A 20050-nucleotide genomic window follows, 5' to 3' on the forward strand; every position below is an offset into this window, starting at 1 on the left:
TCTGAATGGAGCATCATAGGTATTTTCTATGATGGTCTCTCTGAACTGTCCAAGATGTCTTTGGATAGCTCTGCTGGAGGCTCTCTTCATTTGAAGAAGACGCCTGCAGAAGCTCAAGAACTGATTGAAATGGTTGCAAATAACCAATTCATGTACACTTCTGAAAGAAATCCTGTGAACAATGGGACTAGTCAGAAGAAAGGAGTTCTTGAGATTGACACTCTGAATGCCATATTGGCTCAGAACAAAATATTGACTCAACAAGTCAATATGATTTCTCAAAGTCTTTCTGGAATGCAAAATGCACCAAGCAGTACTAAGGAAGCTTCATCTGAGGAAGAAGCTTATGATCCTGAGAACCCTTCAATAGAAGAGGTGAATTACATGGGAGAACCCTATGGAAACACCTATAATCCTTCATGGAGGAATCATCCAAATCTTTCATGGAAGGATCAACAGAGACCTCAACAAGGTTTCAATAACAATAATGGTGGAAGAAACAGGTTTAGCAATAGCAAGCCTTTTCCATCATCTTCTCAGCAACAGACAGAGAGCTCTAAGCAGAATACCTCTGACTTAGCTACCATGGTCTCTGATCTGATCAAAACCACTCAAAGTTTCATGACTGAAACAAGGTCCTCTATCAGAAATTTGGAAGGACAAGTAGGTCAGCTGAGCAAGAAAATTACTGAACTCCCTCCAAGTACTCTTCCAAGCAATACTGAAGAAAATCCAAAAGGAGAGTGCAAGGCCATCAACATGGCCGAATTCTGGGAGGAAGAAGAGGCAGTGAACGCCACTGAGGAAGACCTCACTGGACGTCCACTGGCCTCCAGTGAGTTCCCCAATGAAGAACCATGGGAATCTGAGGCTCAAAATGAGACCATAGAGATTCCATTGGACTTACTTCTGCCATTCATGAGCTCTGATGAGTATTCTTCCTCTGAAGAGGATGAGTATGTCACTGAAGAGCAAGTTGCTAAATACCTTGGAGCAATCATGAAGCTAAATGACAAGTTATTTGGAAATGAGACTTGGGAGGATGAACCCCCTTTGCTCACCAAGGAACTGGATGACTTGTCTAGGCAGACACTGCCTCAAAAGAGGCAAGATCCTGGGAAGTTTTCTATACCTTGTACCATAGGCACCATGACCTTCAAGAAGGCCTTGTGTGACTTAGGGTCAAGTGTAAACCTCATGCCCCTCTCTGTAATGGAGAAGTTAGGGATCTCTGAGGTACAAGCTGCAAAAATCTCACTAGAGATGGCAGACCCTACCTAGCCACAGCAAAGGCTGTGATTGATGTTGATAGAGGAGAGTTGATCATTCAAGTGAATGAAGAATCCTTGGTGTTTAAGGCCCAAGGGTATCCCTCTGTCATCATGGAGAGGAAGCATGAGGAGCTTCTCTCAAAACAGAGCCAAACAGAGCCCCCACAGTCAAACTCTAAGTTTGGTGTTGGGAGGTTCCAACACGGTTCTGAGTATCTGTGAGGCTCCATGAGAGTCCTCTGTCAAGCTAATGACAATAAAGAAGCGCTTGTTGGGAGGCAACCCAATGTTTTATAATTAATTATTTTCTTTTGTTATTTTATGTCTTTTGTAGGTTGATGATCATAAGAAGTCACAAAATCCATGAAAAAAGCAAAAACAGAATGAAAAACAGAATGAAAAACAGGAAGAAAAATAGCACACCCTGGAGGACGCACCCACTGGCGTTTAAACGCCAGTGAGGTTAGCTGGTGGGTGTTTAACGCCCAGTCTGGCACCATTCTGGGCGTTTAACGCCAGAAAGGGGCACCAGACTGGCGTTAAACGCCAGAAAGGGGCAAGATGCTGGCGTTAAACGCCAGAAATGGGCACCAGCCCGGCGTTTAACGCCAGAAATGGCACAAAACGTGATTTTGCATGCCATTTGGTGCAGGGATGACTTTTCCTTGACACCTCAGGATCTGTGGACCCCACAGGATCCCCACCTACCCTACCACTCTCTCTCTTCTTCACCAATCACCTCAACACCTCTTCCCCAAAAACCCCTCACCTATCAAATCCCATCTTTCTCTTCACCACTCACATCCATCCTTCATAAAACCCCACCTACCTCACCATTCAAATTCAAGCCACTTTCCCACCCAAACCCACCCTCAAATAGCCGAACATCTCTCTCCCCCTCTCCTATATAAACCCTCCTTCACTCCTTCATTTTCACACACCTTAAACACTACTTCTTCTCCCTTTTGGCCGAACACAAAGCCCTCTCCATCTCCTTCATTTCTTCTTCTTCTACTCTCTTCTTTCTTCTTTTGCTCGAGGACGAGCAAACATTTTAAGTTTGGTGTGGTAAAAGCATTGCTTTTTGTTTTTCCATAACCATTTATGGCATCCAAGGCCAGAGAAACCTCTAGAAAGAGGAAAGGGAAGGCAAAGGCTTCCACCTCCGAGTCATGGGAAATGGAAAGATTCATCTCAAGGGTGCATCAAGACCATTTCTATGAAGTTGTGGCCTTGAAGAAGGTGATCCCCGAGGTCCCTTTTTCACTCAAAAAGGGTGAATATCCGGAGATCCGACATGAGATCCGAAGAAGAGGTTGGGAAGTTCTTACCAACCCCATTCAACAAGTCGGAATCTTGATGGTTCAAGGGTTCTATGCCAATGCATGGATCACCAAGAACCATGACCAAAGTGTGAACCCGAATCCAAAGAATTATCTTACTATGGTTCGGGGGAAATACTTGGATTTTAGTCCGGAAAGTGTGAGGGTGGCGTTCAACTTGCCTATGATGCAAGGAGATGAACATCCTTACACTAGAAGGGTCAACTTTGATCAAAGGTTGGACCAAGTCCTCAGAGTCATATGTGAAGAGGGCGCCCAATGGAAGAGAGATTCAAGAGGAAAGCCGGTTCAATTAAGAAGGCATGACCTCAAGCCCGTGGCTAGAGGATGGTTAGAGTTCATACAACGCTCAATCACTCCCACTAGCAACCGGTCCGAAGTTACCATAGACCGGGCTATCATGATCCATAGCATCATGATTGGAGAAGAAATAGAGGTTCATGAGGTTATAGCCCAAGAACTCTATAAGGTGGCTGACAAGTCCTCTACCTTGGCAAGATTAGCCTTTCCTCATCTCATTTGTCACCTCTGTTATTCAGTTGGAGTTGACATAGAGGGAGACACCCCCATTGATGAGGACAAGCCCATCACTAAGAAGAGGATGGAGCACACAAGAGATCCCACTCATCATGAGATCCCTGAGATTCCTCAAGGGATGCACTTTCCTCCACAAAACTATTGGGAGCAACTAAACACCTCCCTAGGAGAGTTGAGTTCCAACATGGGACAACTAAGGGCGGAGCACCAAGAACACTCCATCATCCTTCATGAAATTAGAGAAGATCAAAGAATCATGAGGGAGGAGCAACAAAGACAAGGAAGAGACATTGAGGAGCTCAAGCACTCCATAGGATCTTCAAGAGCAAGAAAGAGCCGCCATCACTAAGGTGGACCCGTTCTTTGATTTCCTTGTATTTTATTCTTCTGTTTTTCGAATTTTATGCTTATGTTTATCCATGTTTGTGTCTTGTGATCATTAGTGTCTTAGTGTCTATGCCTTAAAGTTATGAATGTCCTATGAATCCATCACCTTTCTTAAATAAAAACGTGCTTAATTGAAAAAGAAAGAATTGCATGAATTTTGAATTTTATAACAGTTTAATTATTTTGATGTGGTGGCAATATTTTTGTTTTCTGAATGTATGCTTAAACAGTGCATATGTATCTTGAATTTGTGGTTCATGAATGTTGGCTCTTGAAAGAATGATGAAAAAGGAGACATGTTACTGAGGATCTGAAAAATCATAAACAATGATTCTTGAAGCAAGAAAAAGCAATGAAAAAAAAATCGAAAAAAAAAAGAGAAAAAGGAAACGAAAAAAAAAGGAGAAGAAAGAAATAAGAGTTGTGATCCAAGGCAATAAGAGTGTGCTTAAGAACCCTGGACACCTCTAGTTGGGGACTCTAGCAAAGCTGAGTCACAATCTGAAAAGGTTCACCCAATTATGTGTCTGTGGCATGTATGTATCCGGTGGTAATACTGGAAGACAGAGTGCTTTGGGCCACAGCCAAGACTCAATAAGTAGCTTTGTTCAAGAATCATCATACTTTACTAGGAGAATCATTAACACTATCTGGATTCTAAGTTCCTAAAGAAGCCAACCATTCTGAATTTCAAAGGATAGAGTGAGATGCCAAAACTATTCAGAGACAAAAAGCTAAAAGCCCCGCTCATCTAATTAATACTGATCTTCATAGATGTTTTTGGAATTCATTGCATATTCTCTTCTTTTTATCTTATTTGATTTTCAGTTGCTTGAGGACAAGCAACAATTTAAGTTTGGTGTTGTGATGAGCGGATAATTTGTATGCTTTTTGGCATTGTTTTTAGTATGTTTTTAGTATGATATAGTTGGTTTTTAGTATATTTTTATTAGTTTTTAGTTAAAATTCACTTTTCTGGACTTTACTATGAGTTTGTGTGTTTTTCTGTGATTTCAGGTATTTTCTGGCTGAAATTGAGGGACCTGAGCAAAAATCTGATTCAGAGACCAAAAAGGACTGCAGATGCTGTTGGATTCTGACCTCCCTGCATTCGATGTGGATTTTCTGGAGCTGCAGAAGCCCAATTGGCGCGCTCTCAACGGCGTTGGAAAGTAGACATCCTGGGCTTTCCAGCAATATATGATAGTCCATACTTTGCCCAAGATTTGATGGCCCAAACCGGCGTTCAAAGTCACCCTCAGAAATCCCAGCGTTAAACGCTGGAACTGGCACCCAAATGGGAGTTAAACGCCCAAACTGGCACTAAAGCTGGCGTTTAACTCCAAGAAGAGTCTCTGCACGAAAATGCTTCATTGCTCAGCCCAAGCACACACCAAGTGGGCCCGGAAGTGGATTTTTATGTCATTTACTCATTTCTGTACACCTTAGGCTACTAGTTTTCTATAAGTAGGACCTTTGACTATTGTATTAAGGGTCTTTCGATCTCTGGATCTTTTGATCATGTTTTTATGATTGAACCCTCTTTGGGAGGCTGGCCATTCGGCCATGCCTAGACCTTATGCTTATGTATTTTCAACGGTGGAGTTTCTACACACCATAGATTAAGGTGTGGAGCTCTGCTGTACCTCGAGTATTAATGCAATTACTATTGTTCTTCCATTCAATTCCGCTTGTTCTTGTTCTAAGATATCACTTGTTCTTCAACTTGATGAATGTGATGATCCGTGACACTCATCATCATTCTCACCCATGAACAAGGTGACTGACAACCACTCTTGTTCTACAAGCGATCAAGGCTCTAGTGAATATCTCTTGGATTCCTGATTGCACGATGCATGGTTGATCGCCTGACAACTGAGTGCTCGTCTGACAAACGAGCCAACCATTCCGTGAGATCAGAGTCTTCGTGGTATAGGCGAGAACTGATGGCAGCATTCAAGAGAATCCGGAAGGTCTAACCTTGTCTGTGGTATTCTGAGTAGGATTCAATGACTGAATGACTGTGACGTGCTTCAAACTCCTAGCAGGCGGGGCGTTAGTGACAGACGCAAAAGAATCAATGGATTTTATTCCGGCCTGACCGAGAACCGACAGCTGAATTCCGCTATGCTGTGACAGAGCATATGCAATCGCTTTCACTGAGAGGATGGGAGGTAGCCATTGACAACGGTGAAACCCTACACAAGCTTGCCATGGAAAGGAATGAGAAGGATTGGATGAAGACAGTAGGAAAGCAGAGAGACGGAAGGGAAGGCATCTTCATGCGCTTATCTGAAGTTCCTACCAATGAATTACATAAGTATCTCTATCTTTACCTTTGTGTTATTTTCGTTCATCACCATTACCATTTGAGTTTGCCTGACTAAGATTTACAAGATGACCATAGCTTGCTTCAATACTAACAATCTCCGTGGGATCGACCCTTACTCGCGTAAGGTTTATTACTTGGACGACCCAGTGCACTTGCTGGTTAGTTGTGCGAAGTTGTGTAATGCCATGGTATTGAGCTACCAAGTTTTTGGGGTTCATGACCGGGGATTATGAGAGTTGTGAAAAAGTATTGTTCACAATTTCGCGCACCAACGAGCTTCAAACTCTTGAAGGCTGGGCGTTAGTGACAGACGCAAAAGAATCACTGGATTCTATTCCAACCTGATTGAGAACCGACAGATGATTAGCCATGCTGTGACAGAGCACGTTGAACATTTTCACTGAGAGGACGGGACTGTAGCCACTGACAACGGTGATGCCCAACATACAGCTTGCCATGGAAAGGAGTAAGAAGGATTGGATGAAGACAGTAGGAAAGCAGAGAGACGGAAGGGACAAAGCATCTCCATACGCTTATCTGAAATTCTCACCAATGAATTACATAAGTATCTCTATCTTTATTTTATGCTTTATTCATCTTTTAATTATTAATCCTCCATAACCATTTGAATCTGCCTGACTGAGATTTACAAGATGACCATAGCTTGCTTCATACCAACAATCTCCGTGGGATTGACCCTTACTCACGTAAGATTTATTACTTGGACGACCTAGTGCACTTGCTGGTTAGTTGTGCGAAGTTGTGATAAAGAGTTGAGATTACAATTGAGCGTACCATGCTGATGGCGCCATTGATGATCACAATTTCGTGCACCAGTGCCCATGAAACTGTTAGAAATCTCTAGTGTAGCCACTTATTGGGTCACCATCTGTGCGCAATCCAAGATGGTATGCTACATCTTGGAGTGTAATAGTGATCTCGTCCCACGGAAGGTGGAAAGGGTCTTTGGTCTCCACCGCTCCACTTAATAATATAATTTAATTAAATTTAAGTGTGACTCATTAACTAATTTAATGCATAAGAGAATATATTATTTAATTAAGAATAATAGATAAAAAAATATAATTATTTCATAATAAACTAACATGACAGATAAAAATTATTTCATATATACCTAATCAAATTTTAATGTGCTACTCTTTTAACAAATCTCATCCTGATAAACACTAAACATCTAATTAACATATAAGGCGGTATCAACTAAAAACGAAATAAATCAAAATATATTAACTAATTAACTATTAAAAATAACAGATACACAAACTGACCTCAAAATCTAGCGCTTTGGCCACATGTCAGGTTGCATTCAGCCTGTTAATGTTTTTTGATCGAACGTAACCTACTCGTCTAACCATGTATGCTTTTAAAACTATCCAAAACTCAAAAAAATTAGAATAAAGCCAAGGATCTTGGCTACATGCTTTATATAGCGTTCCAACGCATCTCAGGTATTGTGTTTGCTTTTTCATTACGCAAGTTTCCCGGATACACAGTACTCGATTATTGCGTTTTGAGCGTATCCCAGCAGCACTTGGGTTGTGTTGCACTATGTTGTTGCACTATGTTGTTTCATATCCAGGTACAGTGTATTCGATATGTGCATTTAGCTTGATTTAGGACAAGATGTGAGCTGTTTTGAATATACGTAAATACGCCTCATATTACACATTTCTATTAATATTATATTTAAATAATTTAAATAAAAAAATTTCTTTGATAAGTCAATATATATATATAATGTTTTGGATAATATTATGTTTGTTTGACTTTTATTTTTCCATTTTATCCCATTTTATTCAAATAATTTAAAATTTTGAATTTAAAATTTTAATTCAATCCAATAAAAATAAATGTACTAAATTATAATAATTGTACTCGTATGGTTAATTATGAATAATTATGAATACTACCTAATTAATTTTTAACAAATTTTAAAATATTAGTACAAACATTGAATGACTATTTGAAAATTAAAAGAATCTTATATTTAATTAATATTAGTTTTCTAATTATTGCTTGTACTAGTATTTTAGTAGTGTAAATATACTAGCACCATATATTACGAGTAAAATAATACGAATATATTTATCTGTATTGGATTAAATTAAATCGTTAATTTAAATTATATCCATCTAAATTTTAGGGTAAAACGCACAATTAAACCAAACCCAAGTCAATATTACACAATTCATCCAAATAAGAAAACGTTACATGAATTTCCCATTAGTACGTTTCTATATAAATCGAATGAGTCTCATTCAATTTGCCAACTCTCATACTAATTCGAATAAGCATAACTCGAATTACCATGGAGAAATGCAAATCGAAGCTAGCTAAGTCGATTTATGCATGCATGCATGCAACCCTAGTAAATCAAATCACATTGATTCGATTTATGCATTCAATTCACGTCCCTAGTAATTTGAAACAACCTGTTTTGATTTACCCCTTGTGTTGTCCTTATATAATTCGAATGGGGCTGATTCAAATTACCATGAAATAATAATCCAACTCAGCAAATTCAATTTACTGTGAGGCTAACGTATATAAATATGATATGAACGTGAATTCCTTATGAAAGTGAAACACAGTGGCTAGTGAGGGTAGTTTTTTAGTGTTGGTGCACTATAGAGGGTTGATTAAGAAAAAAACATGCTCTTGAATTAAGTTTACTGATAAGAATCCCTTTAACATTTTTCTGAAACCTACAACGAGCTTCACTGAGTCCTTGAATTCTATAATCCAAAAACTGGGGTTGCAAGGCGTGAAACGGGTTGAAAAATTATTCTATCAAATTTTGATTTCAATTTTTTGCGAGATGATGTAAAATATGATTCGTTTGTCATAGGGAGTCACGAGGATTTGGAAGTTCTGTTCCATTGTCGTAGGCAGTTTTTTGAGGTTAAGACCCTTGAGCTGTTGGCCAAGCTTGTAGATGTGGTCTCCAGCTCTGGAGGTTCGAACTGAAATCCCCAAGCTCCAGCAACGGCAGTCTGTTCTAGTTCGAGACCTATTGGAGCCTCTTCATATGTGCCTGTGATTGCACCTAAGGCAATGGTAGTTGCCTCCCCGTCCTTCGCAGATGATCTAACCCGCAGTGGTGACAAAGAAGTAGGTATTACTGATATGACGTCGGTTTCATTACAGGGTGGAACACCGGATGGTATAGACGATGTACTGCGAGATGATGATGTTGAGCCAGACATCATTGCCAATGATAGTGGTCATGACATAGCAGGGAGTAATCCAACTAGGGGTGGCGGAGCGTCTAGCCCAGGGACTCAGCAGTAACCCCCTCCCCCCTCCTCGCGCACTTTTCAAATTTGGACTTGAATTCCATGAGACAGTAGGGGTTTCGGGCGAACCTGTTGGATTTGTTTCCAGAGATACACAGGGTACCTGAGGACTAGTGGAGTTTCAGGATAAAGAGGGGGCTGTGTTAAGCGTGAAGACCTATAGCATCTGACACGTGGTTCAGTACAAAATGGTGGAGTACGATTATCGCAAGTACTATGGAAAGTTAAGAAATTTTGCAACGGGTACACATGGTTGATTTGGATCAGTCTCTGCCAGCGTAGAAGGTTTTGGGAGGTAAAATGGTACAATGGACCTCATACTCGTAGTTGAGCCTGTATTCCACCAAACTGCGGTAGCACCCGATCTTCCTGGTGCCACTCTATGGCAGCAAAATACATAAACGGTGTCGTAGACCTCTATAATGCCATATGTCGAGGCTCCAATATCTCTGGATACACCACCTGAACTACATCATGAAAGCTAAACGACATCCAAGTGAACTGTGAATATAAATAGTTATGAAATGTCATCATTAAATATACAGTGTTGCCAACCTGAAATCGATCTTAACTATCTACAGTTGCCAAAATACTCACATCTGCATCCTGTAGGAGATCTATCCTGAGCCTCCAATGAGCAACTCGAGGTCCCTTCTCGCTCGCGGTCGGTTTGTGACCGGACTACCTGCAACCCAAACATAGGTTATCACTAAATGAAACAAACACCAAATAATTGTAACAAACATAGCATATGAATAGAACATTACTTCGAGGCCAAAGGCCAGCCGAACGTATCATATCCAGCGGACCTGAAACCAGGAAACCGCTAGAAGATCTATGACTGAAGCAGCTGTAATAGACTGGCTAGCTTCACAATGTTTCTGTTCGTCACGCGGCACATGCACTGGTATAACCATGAGAGAGCAATTGATCCCCAACTATACTCACCCATGTCCTGAAGCTTGGCTACGTATGGCAGCCACCCAATATGAAGACGAGTACCGGACTTGTCGCCAAATAGCTGAGTCTCCAAAGCATCATGATATAGGCCCGGGCATACCTCCTAACAGTGACGTCGTTGGCGCCATCAGGAAGCTCTCTGAATGTGTCTTGCATCCAACTACATCGCACTGTGAACTTGTCGATACAGTTCGCAGGAGGCAAAACACCCAGCAGCTCCTCAAACCACACCCAAGCTGGGTGACCACACTTGATGTATCGTTCAAACTCCGTTAGGTATCCACTGACGTAATGTCCATCGATCGACAGCCCTAACTGGTACGCCACGTCCTACAGTTTAATCGTGCACTACCCGAACGCCGTATGAAACGTGTGCATCTTCGAACGCTATCTCTCCACAAATGCACTAACCAATGGCTCATCCAACCTAAACCAAGTCTCGTTCAGCCTTACAAGATGGTGTAAACCAGCCATCTGCAGGTAAGGAATGATCCTCTCGTCTAGGCGCATACCCTGCTACCGTCTCATGCTGGTGATACATCGGTTGGGCTGCATAAATAATATAACAAATTGTCTCTTAGGACCACATCAAAACATATTTATATAATAATATCAACTAATGCATCTCTTAATCCAAAGAACACAACTTGTTCGCAACCAAATATATTACGCATTCAAATACAAAATAACATCATATATTCATCAAATTGGACCTAATAAAAACTAGATTAATATTAATAAAAAAATTGACTTAATGTAGACATCACATGAATTCTGAATAAAACAGCAAGTCACTACCCATACTTTGTTTAACAACAACCCAAATCACAACATAGACTCTAACCACTACTCTTACTCTAACTAAGTTTTACACCCCATTATCTTCACTACTCATACTCTTCTACTTATTTATAATCACTATCCAAATTAGAACTTGCTCCATCAAACCTCTAGAAACTAATAAATCACTAATATAACCACTCTATCTAATTTAACAATTGTAAATAATGACTAGCATTATAAGAGACAAAAAAAGTAACACATTAAATCCTATTTACGTAAGTGCACTAACCTCTTCATTGATGACACCAGCTATATGGGCAACTCCATCCAAACAATAAAGACGGTCTGGGTTATCCCCCATCAGCAGAATATCCGAATGTTGAAGTCTTTGTTGGAGTTTTAGGGAAGAGGTTTCTTGGGGATTTAGTGGGGTAGGGATTTTGAATTGTAGTTCAAATGAGCTCAATTCAAATTCTATTTATAGGGAAACCATTAGTAATTCGAATGAGTCAAATTCAAATTACCATGGGCGCTCCTTGATAATAATTCAAATCAAAACAATTTGAATTAGTTGAACTATGGGTAAATTGAAATAGGTGTGCTTTACCTGCATGTGGTGTCAGTAGAAGAGAAATCGGATGGTGCGAGTGGGGGGCCTTATCGGATGGTTCGACTTGCTCACAACAACACGGACCCTGCAAGTTGTTCATTACAGCCACGTGTCGCAGGCGCCTTGCTCCCCAGGACGGTGCTCCCTTAACAAACATACCCCCTTTACACCATCCACACCTACCTTCGAGTCCCTCTCAAACCTTCATTTTCATCCTCACCCAGCAGCCATTCTCCCCTCTTCTTCATCCTTCAACAAGTTCTGCTGCCTCTGCTTCATCCAAAACAAATTAAAATGCCAAAGAAGAAAAATATAGAGATATTAATCCTCCTGAATTTCATATTATAAATTATTTCAGCTATGATGATTATGTAAGTGTATTTATTAAATTTTTTTATATTTCAGATTCATTATTATTGTTGTTAGAAATTTAATTATAATTATTGTTGGAGATAGTTCAACTCAGGAACATATATAGCAACCGCATTATTATTATTATTATTATTATTATTATTATTATTATTATTATTATTATTATTATTTTAAAATTATAATTATTATTGTTAGAAATTTAATTATAATTGTTGCCAGTAGTTTTAATTTAGGAATATGCATTATTATTATTATTATTATTATTATTATTATTATTATTATTATTATTATTATTATTATTATTCAGAAATATAATTATTATTGCTAGAAGTTTAATTATAATTGTTGTTGTTAGTAGTTCAAGTTAGGAGCATAGGTCGCTGACATTATTATTATTATTATTATTATTATTATTATTATTATTATTATTATTATTATTATTATTGATAGAAATTTAAGAATATATATGTTTAAATAATAGTTAGAAATATATATGTAAATATGGTTATAGAATATTTTAATCAATGATAATATTTGAGTTAGAGTAATATGATAGATTAATAAAAATTATATGTTTAAAATTTTTTGTAATAATTTTAGAAATTATAATTAATTATTTAATTTTTATAGTTAATTTTGGAAATTATAACTTTATAAAGTATAGTAATTTTTCGTAACAGTAAATAAAATAAACGGGTGCCGAATTTTTAGAAATAATGTTGATGATTTTGATTAATAATTAGACTTTGTGAAATATAATACAATGTGTTTGTTCATTGTTCATAGTTAGCTTTCGGATAATCAATTAAATTTAGAAGTTAAAATATTATTACGTAGTAAATTGGATTTAGTAAAATTGTTTGTTTTAATTAGATTTAGTAAAATTGTGTATGATAGTTGTGTGATTTGAATTAATATTTGTTGTTGAGTTAATGGTGATAAATGATTAATATATCACTACAACAAATTCGGGCTGAGGCAACCTTTTGAAAACGTTGCCTATAATACGGAAAAGTGTTGCCTTTGATCAAAGGCAACACTTTCCGACAAAACGCAACGCTTTTTGGGGGTTGGCTATACGGCCATTACCTTTGGTCTAAGGCAACGTTTTTGTGTATCAAAGGGAACCCTTTTTATGGCAACATTCAAAAAACGTTGCCTTTTCTACAAAAAAAAGTAACTCCACAAAAGGGTTGCCATAGGGGACCCAAACACAACGCTTTAGATAAGACTTTATGGCAACACTTTTTACGAGTTATATTTTCTAATATATAAAGCAACACTTGTCCAGATTTTTTTAAGTTGTCTTTAAATATACCTAAAGTAACACTTATATAAATTTTTTCTAGTTGTTTTTTCATATACCTAAAACAACACTTGTCCATATTTTTTTTTAAATTACTTTTTTCATAGACCTAAAGCAACACTTATCTAAATTTATTTGCAGTTTTCTTTTTCTAATACTTAAAGCAACACCTCATTGAGTTTTTCTTAGATTCTCTTTTTTTATATCTAAAGTAATATATTTTTTACCTATGACATTTGAAGAATATATAGCACACACTAACAATATTTAAATATTTAAATTCAATTTAATCAATATAAGAAAAATAAGCTAATAATATATATTGCATATATATAGAAAGATCTTCCAAGTGTCAATTAACATACTTGTTAAGTTACCAAGTCAAATAAATAAACATAAGTAACAAAATACATATTTTTCCTGCTGTTCGATATTGCAAATTTGGCAATGCACCTTGCATGTGTATTTCATCACCAATAAGGCAGTAATCAACACACTTACACCCCTTGAAAAAGGAACCTAATTCTAAATCTCAGCATACCAACTAATAGAAAACTATAACTGAACTACTTTCTTGAGATCCTGTGGTGCTATTCACAAAATTCTATGGTCACAAGTAGGATATCAACTTGTTTCCATTTGTTCCCCACCTTCCTCACCATTTGATTTTGTTGCTTCAGAACCATTGGCATCTTCAGGGGGTGGTGGCAATGTTCTCTTCACAATCTCAACTATTTCTGTGAGCTCTTCATCCGAAAAACGAGTATCATAACACTCTATGATCTATGTAACAAAAGCAAAGCACACCAAAACTCTAATTAGAACTACTCAAATAAATACTAAACACAAGTGAAGATAGATAACAAACTCAAAAGCATATCACTGAGTTCATCGATTGTCAATGTCAAACATAAAAATGACATAACATAGCAGAGTGATTCTATGGCTTAATAATTCATGCACCATCATAATTACTTTTCTCATTTCAAAACAAATGCAACCAGTCAAGAATTGACATACCCCAAATTCACATTGAACAATAAGCTTAGAAGACAAGGTTTTGTCATTTATGTTATAGGCTACAAGGACTTAGATCATGGCTTTTAACACTTTCCAAGAAGTCATTGAAACAAATGCAACCAATCAAGAATTAACGTACCCCAAATTCACATTGAACAAGGAACTTAGAAGACAATATTTTGTCATTTATGTTATTGGCTACAAGGACTTAGATCATGGCTTTTAACACTTTCCAAGAACTCATTGATGCTCTCTCTTGTTTGATCATGAGCAGCAGTATCAAAAGTAAAATTAAAGGACTGCTTTGTAGTTGAAACAAGACTGACAAAAAGAAAATCATACCATGTTCATCCAGTCTGATAGATGTTCCCCTACAGAAGCTAGAGCCTTATTGCAATGCAGCATGAGAAGACATAAAGAAATCCACAGATGTTAAGAGCATATTAGCATAAAGAACGTCAACAAATTGAAACATAAATAAATGGATAGCAACATAAAGAACGTCTTATGAGCAACAAGAACAAGATCCACAGAATTCCAATAATGTTAAGAGCAAGGATAGTTCAATATATCACGTATGCACATGAAGATGGAAATTGCAAAAGTTATTTATGTTATGAGAAGCACTAACATTGTCTTTCTTAGTTTTCAAAATACAGCACTAACATAGATACATAGTAGTAACAAGTGCAGAAAATTAGCATTAGCATAATAAACAAGGCAAAGAAAAGTTCTAACTTCATTCATGGTTATGCTGAGTGAGGTTCCACCAATTGACCTTCCTTTACAACTTTGCAATGATCCAACCCAACAGAATCAAGATTTAGATGTGGAAAAAGGTACCGAACTTGATCAACAGCGTTCTGAAACGACATCTTCATCGATTTGTTCCATTTTTGAAGAAGAAATGTTCCACCACATCTTAATTCTGAGCCAATGTTAAGCTAATATACAAAGGTATTTGTGAGAATAAATAGCATGAAACTTTGTAGTGCTTTTTTAAATTAAAAAATAGAAAAAATGAGGCTTAATCATCCATTTAGTATTCAAATTATAAAATGGATTTTTTAAATCCAAACAATTTAATAGTAAATAACTGGCAACAAACCTATGGCTAGTTCAACCAATGCACATGCCAATTAATCACCATGCCATGACTAATAAACACCTCTAAAAAGTTATTTTACAATTCAAAACACAGTTACATAAGTTCTATGTAAAATTTGCACATACCTCAAAAACATTAGAATACCTCAGAAGATTTAATACCCCGTTAAAACACTTGCAGTCAAAATTGAGGCAAGCCATATGCTCTAGCGGCCAGAATTCCCAAGCTACACCACATATTACATTAGCATCTCCCTACAAGACAACTATGATGATATATATGACATCAAATAGCACTCAAGAAAACTAAAGAAAAAAACAGACACCCTGAAAATTAAAATTTTAATAGTGTCACAAACTGCCTTTTTGTTCCTTCTTTCTTGTTCTTTTCCCTTTAACTTGAATCCTACTGAAAAGCAGTAAAAAACTTGAAATTCAACAAAATATCAATCAACCCAATCCATACAAATTGGAATTCCAGACTCAAGAATCATAATAGCATGCTTAATTACCTATGAACTAAGACAAATGCTGATAAGAAATCCTAATTTTAATCTAAATTAACCTAATTAGCAAAAATAAGTTTGACTAAATAAAATCACTAAGTAAAAATTAAAATCTAACTAAAATTCAATGAATTAAATCAGAAAACAGCAAAATTGGTTTTTGCAAAAACCTGAAAATTGAAGAACAGAGTAACAAGAAGGCAGTGGTGAGGAGGTTACAGTTGAGGGGTGGTCGCCGTGTTTCCAGAGCAATAGACCAGTGGAGGGGTAGTCGCCGTGTTGCGTCAAAGCTCGCCAGTAGAACAGAGGTTACTACGGTTCTACATGCATCTCCGGTTCGCGAAGAGGAGGATGTGAGAAAAGAGAAGAAGAGGAAGAAGGAGAAGAGAAAGAAGAGGGGTTTCTCGCCGGTGGTGGTTCGGCACAGAACGAGGAGCGCACCGCGCCGTCGCTGTGGAGAAGCCCGCGTGGAGAAGAGAACCGCACCGTCGCCGTAGAGGAGAGAACCGCGCCGTTGCCGTGGAGGAGCTGCTGTCGCCGTTAATGTCGTCGATTATTGGAGCTGCGTAGCTGACAGTGGAGAAAGGAGAGGAAGGGTTCGTGCGTGGGTGTTACTGGTGGCTTGGACGCTTGGTTATTCAAGGCTTAGGTATTCTCTTTCAAATGAACTCAAAACAAATATGTTTTTTTTTAAAGTTATTTGATAGGAAAAATAATTGGTGGAAATATGATTAAAGGTTTCTCTAAAAGTTTTAATTACGAATAATTTTAGATAGTCTTTTATAAATATTATTTGTTAAATTTTTTTGACAACTTTTATAAAATGTTGCATTTTTATTTAAAATTGTTGTCTTAAAGTTTTTATATTACAACATTTTATAAATGTTGTTTTAGATATCAAAAACAACTTTTTTTATGGGTAACCAAAAATTTTGTTATCTTTGCCTTACTCAAAGACAACTCCTCAAAAATGTTGTCTTTGCCTATTTAAGGCAACTTTTGTTAAATGTTGCTTCGAATAAGGGTTACCTTAGGCCAAAAATGTTGTAGTGATAATGATAGTTAATTAATTGGTAGGTTAAGATGGTAATGACTAAATTTGGTCATTAACAAAAAATTTAGCATGATTTTACTAAATTAGTTGCTCTAGTTAGAAAATTATGATGTTTTAGTAGTAAATTAGTAATTGTTAATAATTTGACTAGTACTTTTTGTTTTTGTAGAGTTCACGGATGTTGACATGTGATTACCCTATCCCCCCGGATCTGTATAATGATAGGGCGGAGGAGCATTTACGATTTACTGGTTTTTATCATGCGTCCCAAATTGGAATAGTCCAATGTCAGAAAGTACTGGTAAATGTGTTAGTCGAAAGGTGGCATCCAGACACACATACGTTTCACCTTTCGATTGGTGAATGTGCTGTGACGCTGGAAGATGTGGCCTTAATTCTCGGTCTTCCAACGGACGGTCTTCCAGTCACATGGATGACTATGAGTAATTTTAAAGCCTTAGAGGCGGAGTGTCTGTACCAATTTGGGGTTACACCGAGAAAGTCAGACTATAGAGGAAGCTGCATAAAACTGTCGTGGCTTCGTGATTTGAAAGAATGTTTACAGTTGACTGATGAAAACAGTATAAGAGGTACGTGAAGTGCCACATTATGTTGTTGATCGGTACGATCTTTTTTGGAGACAAGTCCAGGGCATCTGTGCACTGGAAGTTTCTGCCCTTGCTTCGTTATTTTGGTAGTATCGGACAGTACAGTTTGGGATCGGCATGCCTACCACACCTTTACAGGGCATTATGCAAGGCATCTCGTTATGACTGTAAGGAGATCGATGGTCCACTAACATTCCTGCTCGTTTGGGCTTGGATCCGACTGTCGTATCTAGCACCGGTTCCGAGGGAATCCCGCAATTTTATGCTTGCAAATAGGTAACATTATCTTACATTAACTCCATATCTTCATATTTAGAATCCAATTGTATTAATGAAATAAGTCATATTATGTGGCGTAACTGGGAGCGTGGAGACCGACGCTTTAGGTATCTTACACTTGCTCACTTTAGGAAGGCATTCGATGATCTTCAGGAAGGCCAGGTATATTTTCATTACAGAAGTATTTGGTTCGGGTTTACTGTTATTGTTATTTGGATTGTAATCATCAGTCTCGTTAATTTTCACCAGTTTGTGTGGGTTACTTATGCTGTGGATCGTGTGGATCTGGACATAATTCCTGTAGACATCTACATGCACTCGGTTGTGTGGAGTGTTACGGTGTCATTGGTGTCTTTTGAATGCATTGAGTGGCATGCAACCGATTGGTATAGGCGACAGTTCGGTTTTGTTCAGGTGGTTCCTCATCAAGAACGTGATCTAGACAAGGCTCACAGTGAAGTCCGGACTAGTCCTTAGAATCTTAACTGGGCCACAGCCACGAGTCATTCATTTTGGGTGATGCAATGGACAAACAGGTATAATCACATTCTTACTGGTACCGTATAAAATATGGTCACCGCTTGAACTTGTCGGATCTTGTGGTTCAAGAGAATGATGAGGGTGATCAGGTTATGGATGATGTGGTTCAAGAAAATGAAAAGAATGAAGAACAATTGCCACATTCACCGCCACCTCCACCTCCACAAGAACAACCTCAGTCCTCAAGCCAATATGTACCTCAGACGCAGTTTACCTGATCATACCCAATACATCAGCAGTATTGGAGTGTGCCATAGTATGACTCAGGAGATGGAGATTATTTTAGCCAGTTGCTTGGGTTCATGGCTGCAGATGCAGGCCAATCACAATATGGCCATCAGCCTGATATCATGGCGGGTAGGTATTCCTTGGACACGAGGCACCCGAGCCGCACTTCTTCGGGTGCTTTGGGAGGGTTGGTTTCTGTGACTCTAGTAGAAGTGACGGTGGTCGAGGATTTCTTAATAGTCAAAACCCTTACCGTGTTTCGATGAGTCTAATTGAAAAAAATGCCAAGACACTTGAGCAAAAGATTGATGAGTGTCTAGTAGATGAACCAGATGACAAGGACTTCGAGGAAGATGAAGATGAGGACATGGACGAGGATGAAGAACCCTGTAATGATGCATCTAATGATGGTGACGATGTAGGTCCTACGATTGCCCTACTTGATTGGTCAATTGATTATATTATATTCATATGTCGTGTCTCATATATACTTGTTTGGTAAATTAATGTTATTATATTCATATGTGGTATCTCTGTTGGTTTGATGGTATTATAATCTTGTTTGCTCAGTTGAAGTAATTATATTCATGTTAGGATGGTCTCTCTAATTAAATTGTATATAGGTGAGCCACGTACTCCATATGAAACAGGCAAAGGCTACAATCTCAGGGTTGATCCACCCCGTCGTAGTGCTAATCGATTCACTCCATCTGTGTTCAAAAAGGTCGCCAAGAAATGCAAGAATTTTGTAAAAGATGTAAAGTGGGCAATCAGAAAGTAGATGTTGTGTTGTACATTTTGTATGTATCAATTAACTTTTCTATGTATCAGTTAACTTTTCTATGTATCATTAACTGTTCTATGTAAACTTACTATGTATGGTACTTGGAGAAGTTATAATGTTTCAAATGTGGTTAATTTACTGGACATAAACTAAAGTTGCATATGTCATAGAGTAGATTGATATAAGTTACAATGTTTCAAATAGCATATTAATATATATAATTCTACTGAGCATAATAATATATAATTCTACTGAGCATTATGATCGGCAAGTGCACCAGCTGACCGACGACATCTACTACGGCTATGTCCCTCAGCCCCACATTGCCTACATCGCCGTGGAGGACGCAACATTCGCGTCTCCATCTCGTTCAGGAAGCACGTCATCCTGGGGGCTACCTTTGGTCACGCATCTTAGGTACAGATTCGGTACGAATCGCGACCCGTTGTAAGCAGGTCATGTAGTAGGATTTTTCAGTGGCCTAAACCTAGCTCGGTAAACCCGTCGAACTTGGTCCATCTTATACACATCATGCACATACACTTGTCAGTCCAGTCGTTGATTTGCACAACATGCAAACACATGTCGACACGGAATCCGGTCCACCTGGAACTCACCATAGTCACACTGATGCCGACGGAGGTCGACGGCATACTCCAGTCTAATTGGCATCTCACGCACTTCAAATACCTCATTCTGCCTATCA

General features: G+C 38.1%; 1 protein-coding gene across 1 annotated transcript; it reads left to right on the plus strand.

Moving 5' to 3' along the window:
* Positions 1 to 17083: 17083 nt before the first annotated feature.
* LOC140184155 (serine/threonine-protein phosphatase 7 long form homolog) lies at positions 17084 to 18269 on the plus strand. The gene is made up of 3 exons (XM_072234450.1): positions 17084 to 17495; positions 17830 to 17954; positions 18042 to 18269. The coding sequence occupies exons 1-3, from the start codon at positions 17084 to 17086 to the stop codon at positions 18267 to 18269; spliced, it is 765 nt and encodes a 254-aa protein (XP_072090551.1).
* The last annotated feature ends 1781 nt before the right edge of the window (positions 18270 to 20050 follow it).

This window comes from Arachis hypogaea, chromosome 4 (genome assembly GCF_003086295.3).
Source record: "Arachis hypogaea cultivar Tifrunner chromosome 4, arahy.Tifrunner.gnm2.J5K5, whole genome shotgun sequence".
Lineage (NCBI taxonomy): Eukaryota > Viridiplantae > Streptophyta > Magnoliopsida > Fabales > Fabaceae > Arachis > Arachis hypogaea.

What these genes read in the sequence shown, in the direction of transcription:
- LOC140184155 (XM_072234450.1), top strand. Translation starts at nt 17,084, where the DNA reads ATGTTGACATGTGATTACCCTATCCCCCCGGATCTGTATAATGATAGG. An exon ending in TGATGAAAACAGTATAAGAG is followed by an intron (nt 17,496 to 17,829) that starts GTACGTGAAGTG and finishes CTTCATATTTAG; the next exon opens with AATCCAATTGTATTAATGAA. An exon ending in ATGATCTTCAGGAAGGCCAG is followed by an intron (nt 17,955 to 18,041) that starts GTATATTTTCAT and finishes AATTTTCACCAG; the next exon opens with TTTGTGTGGGTTACTTATGC.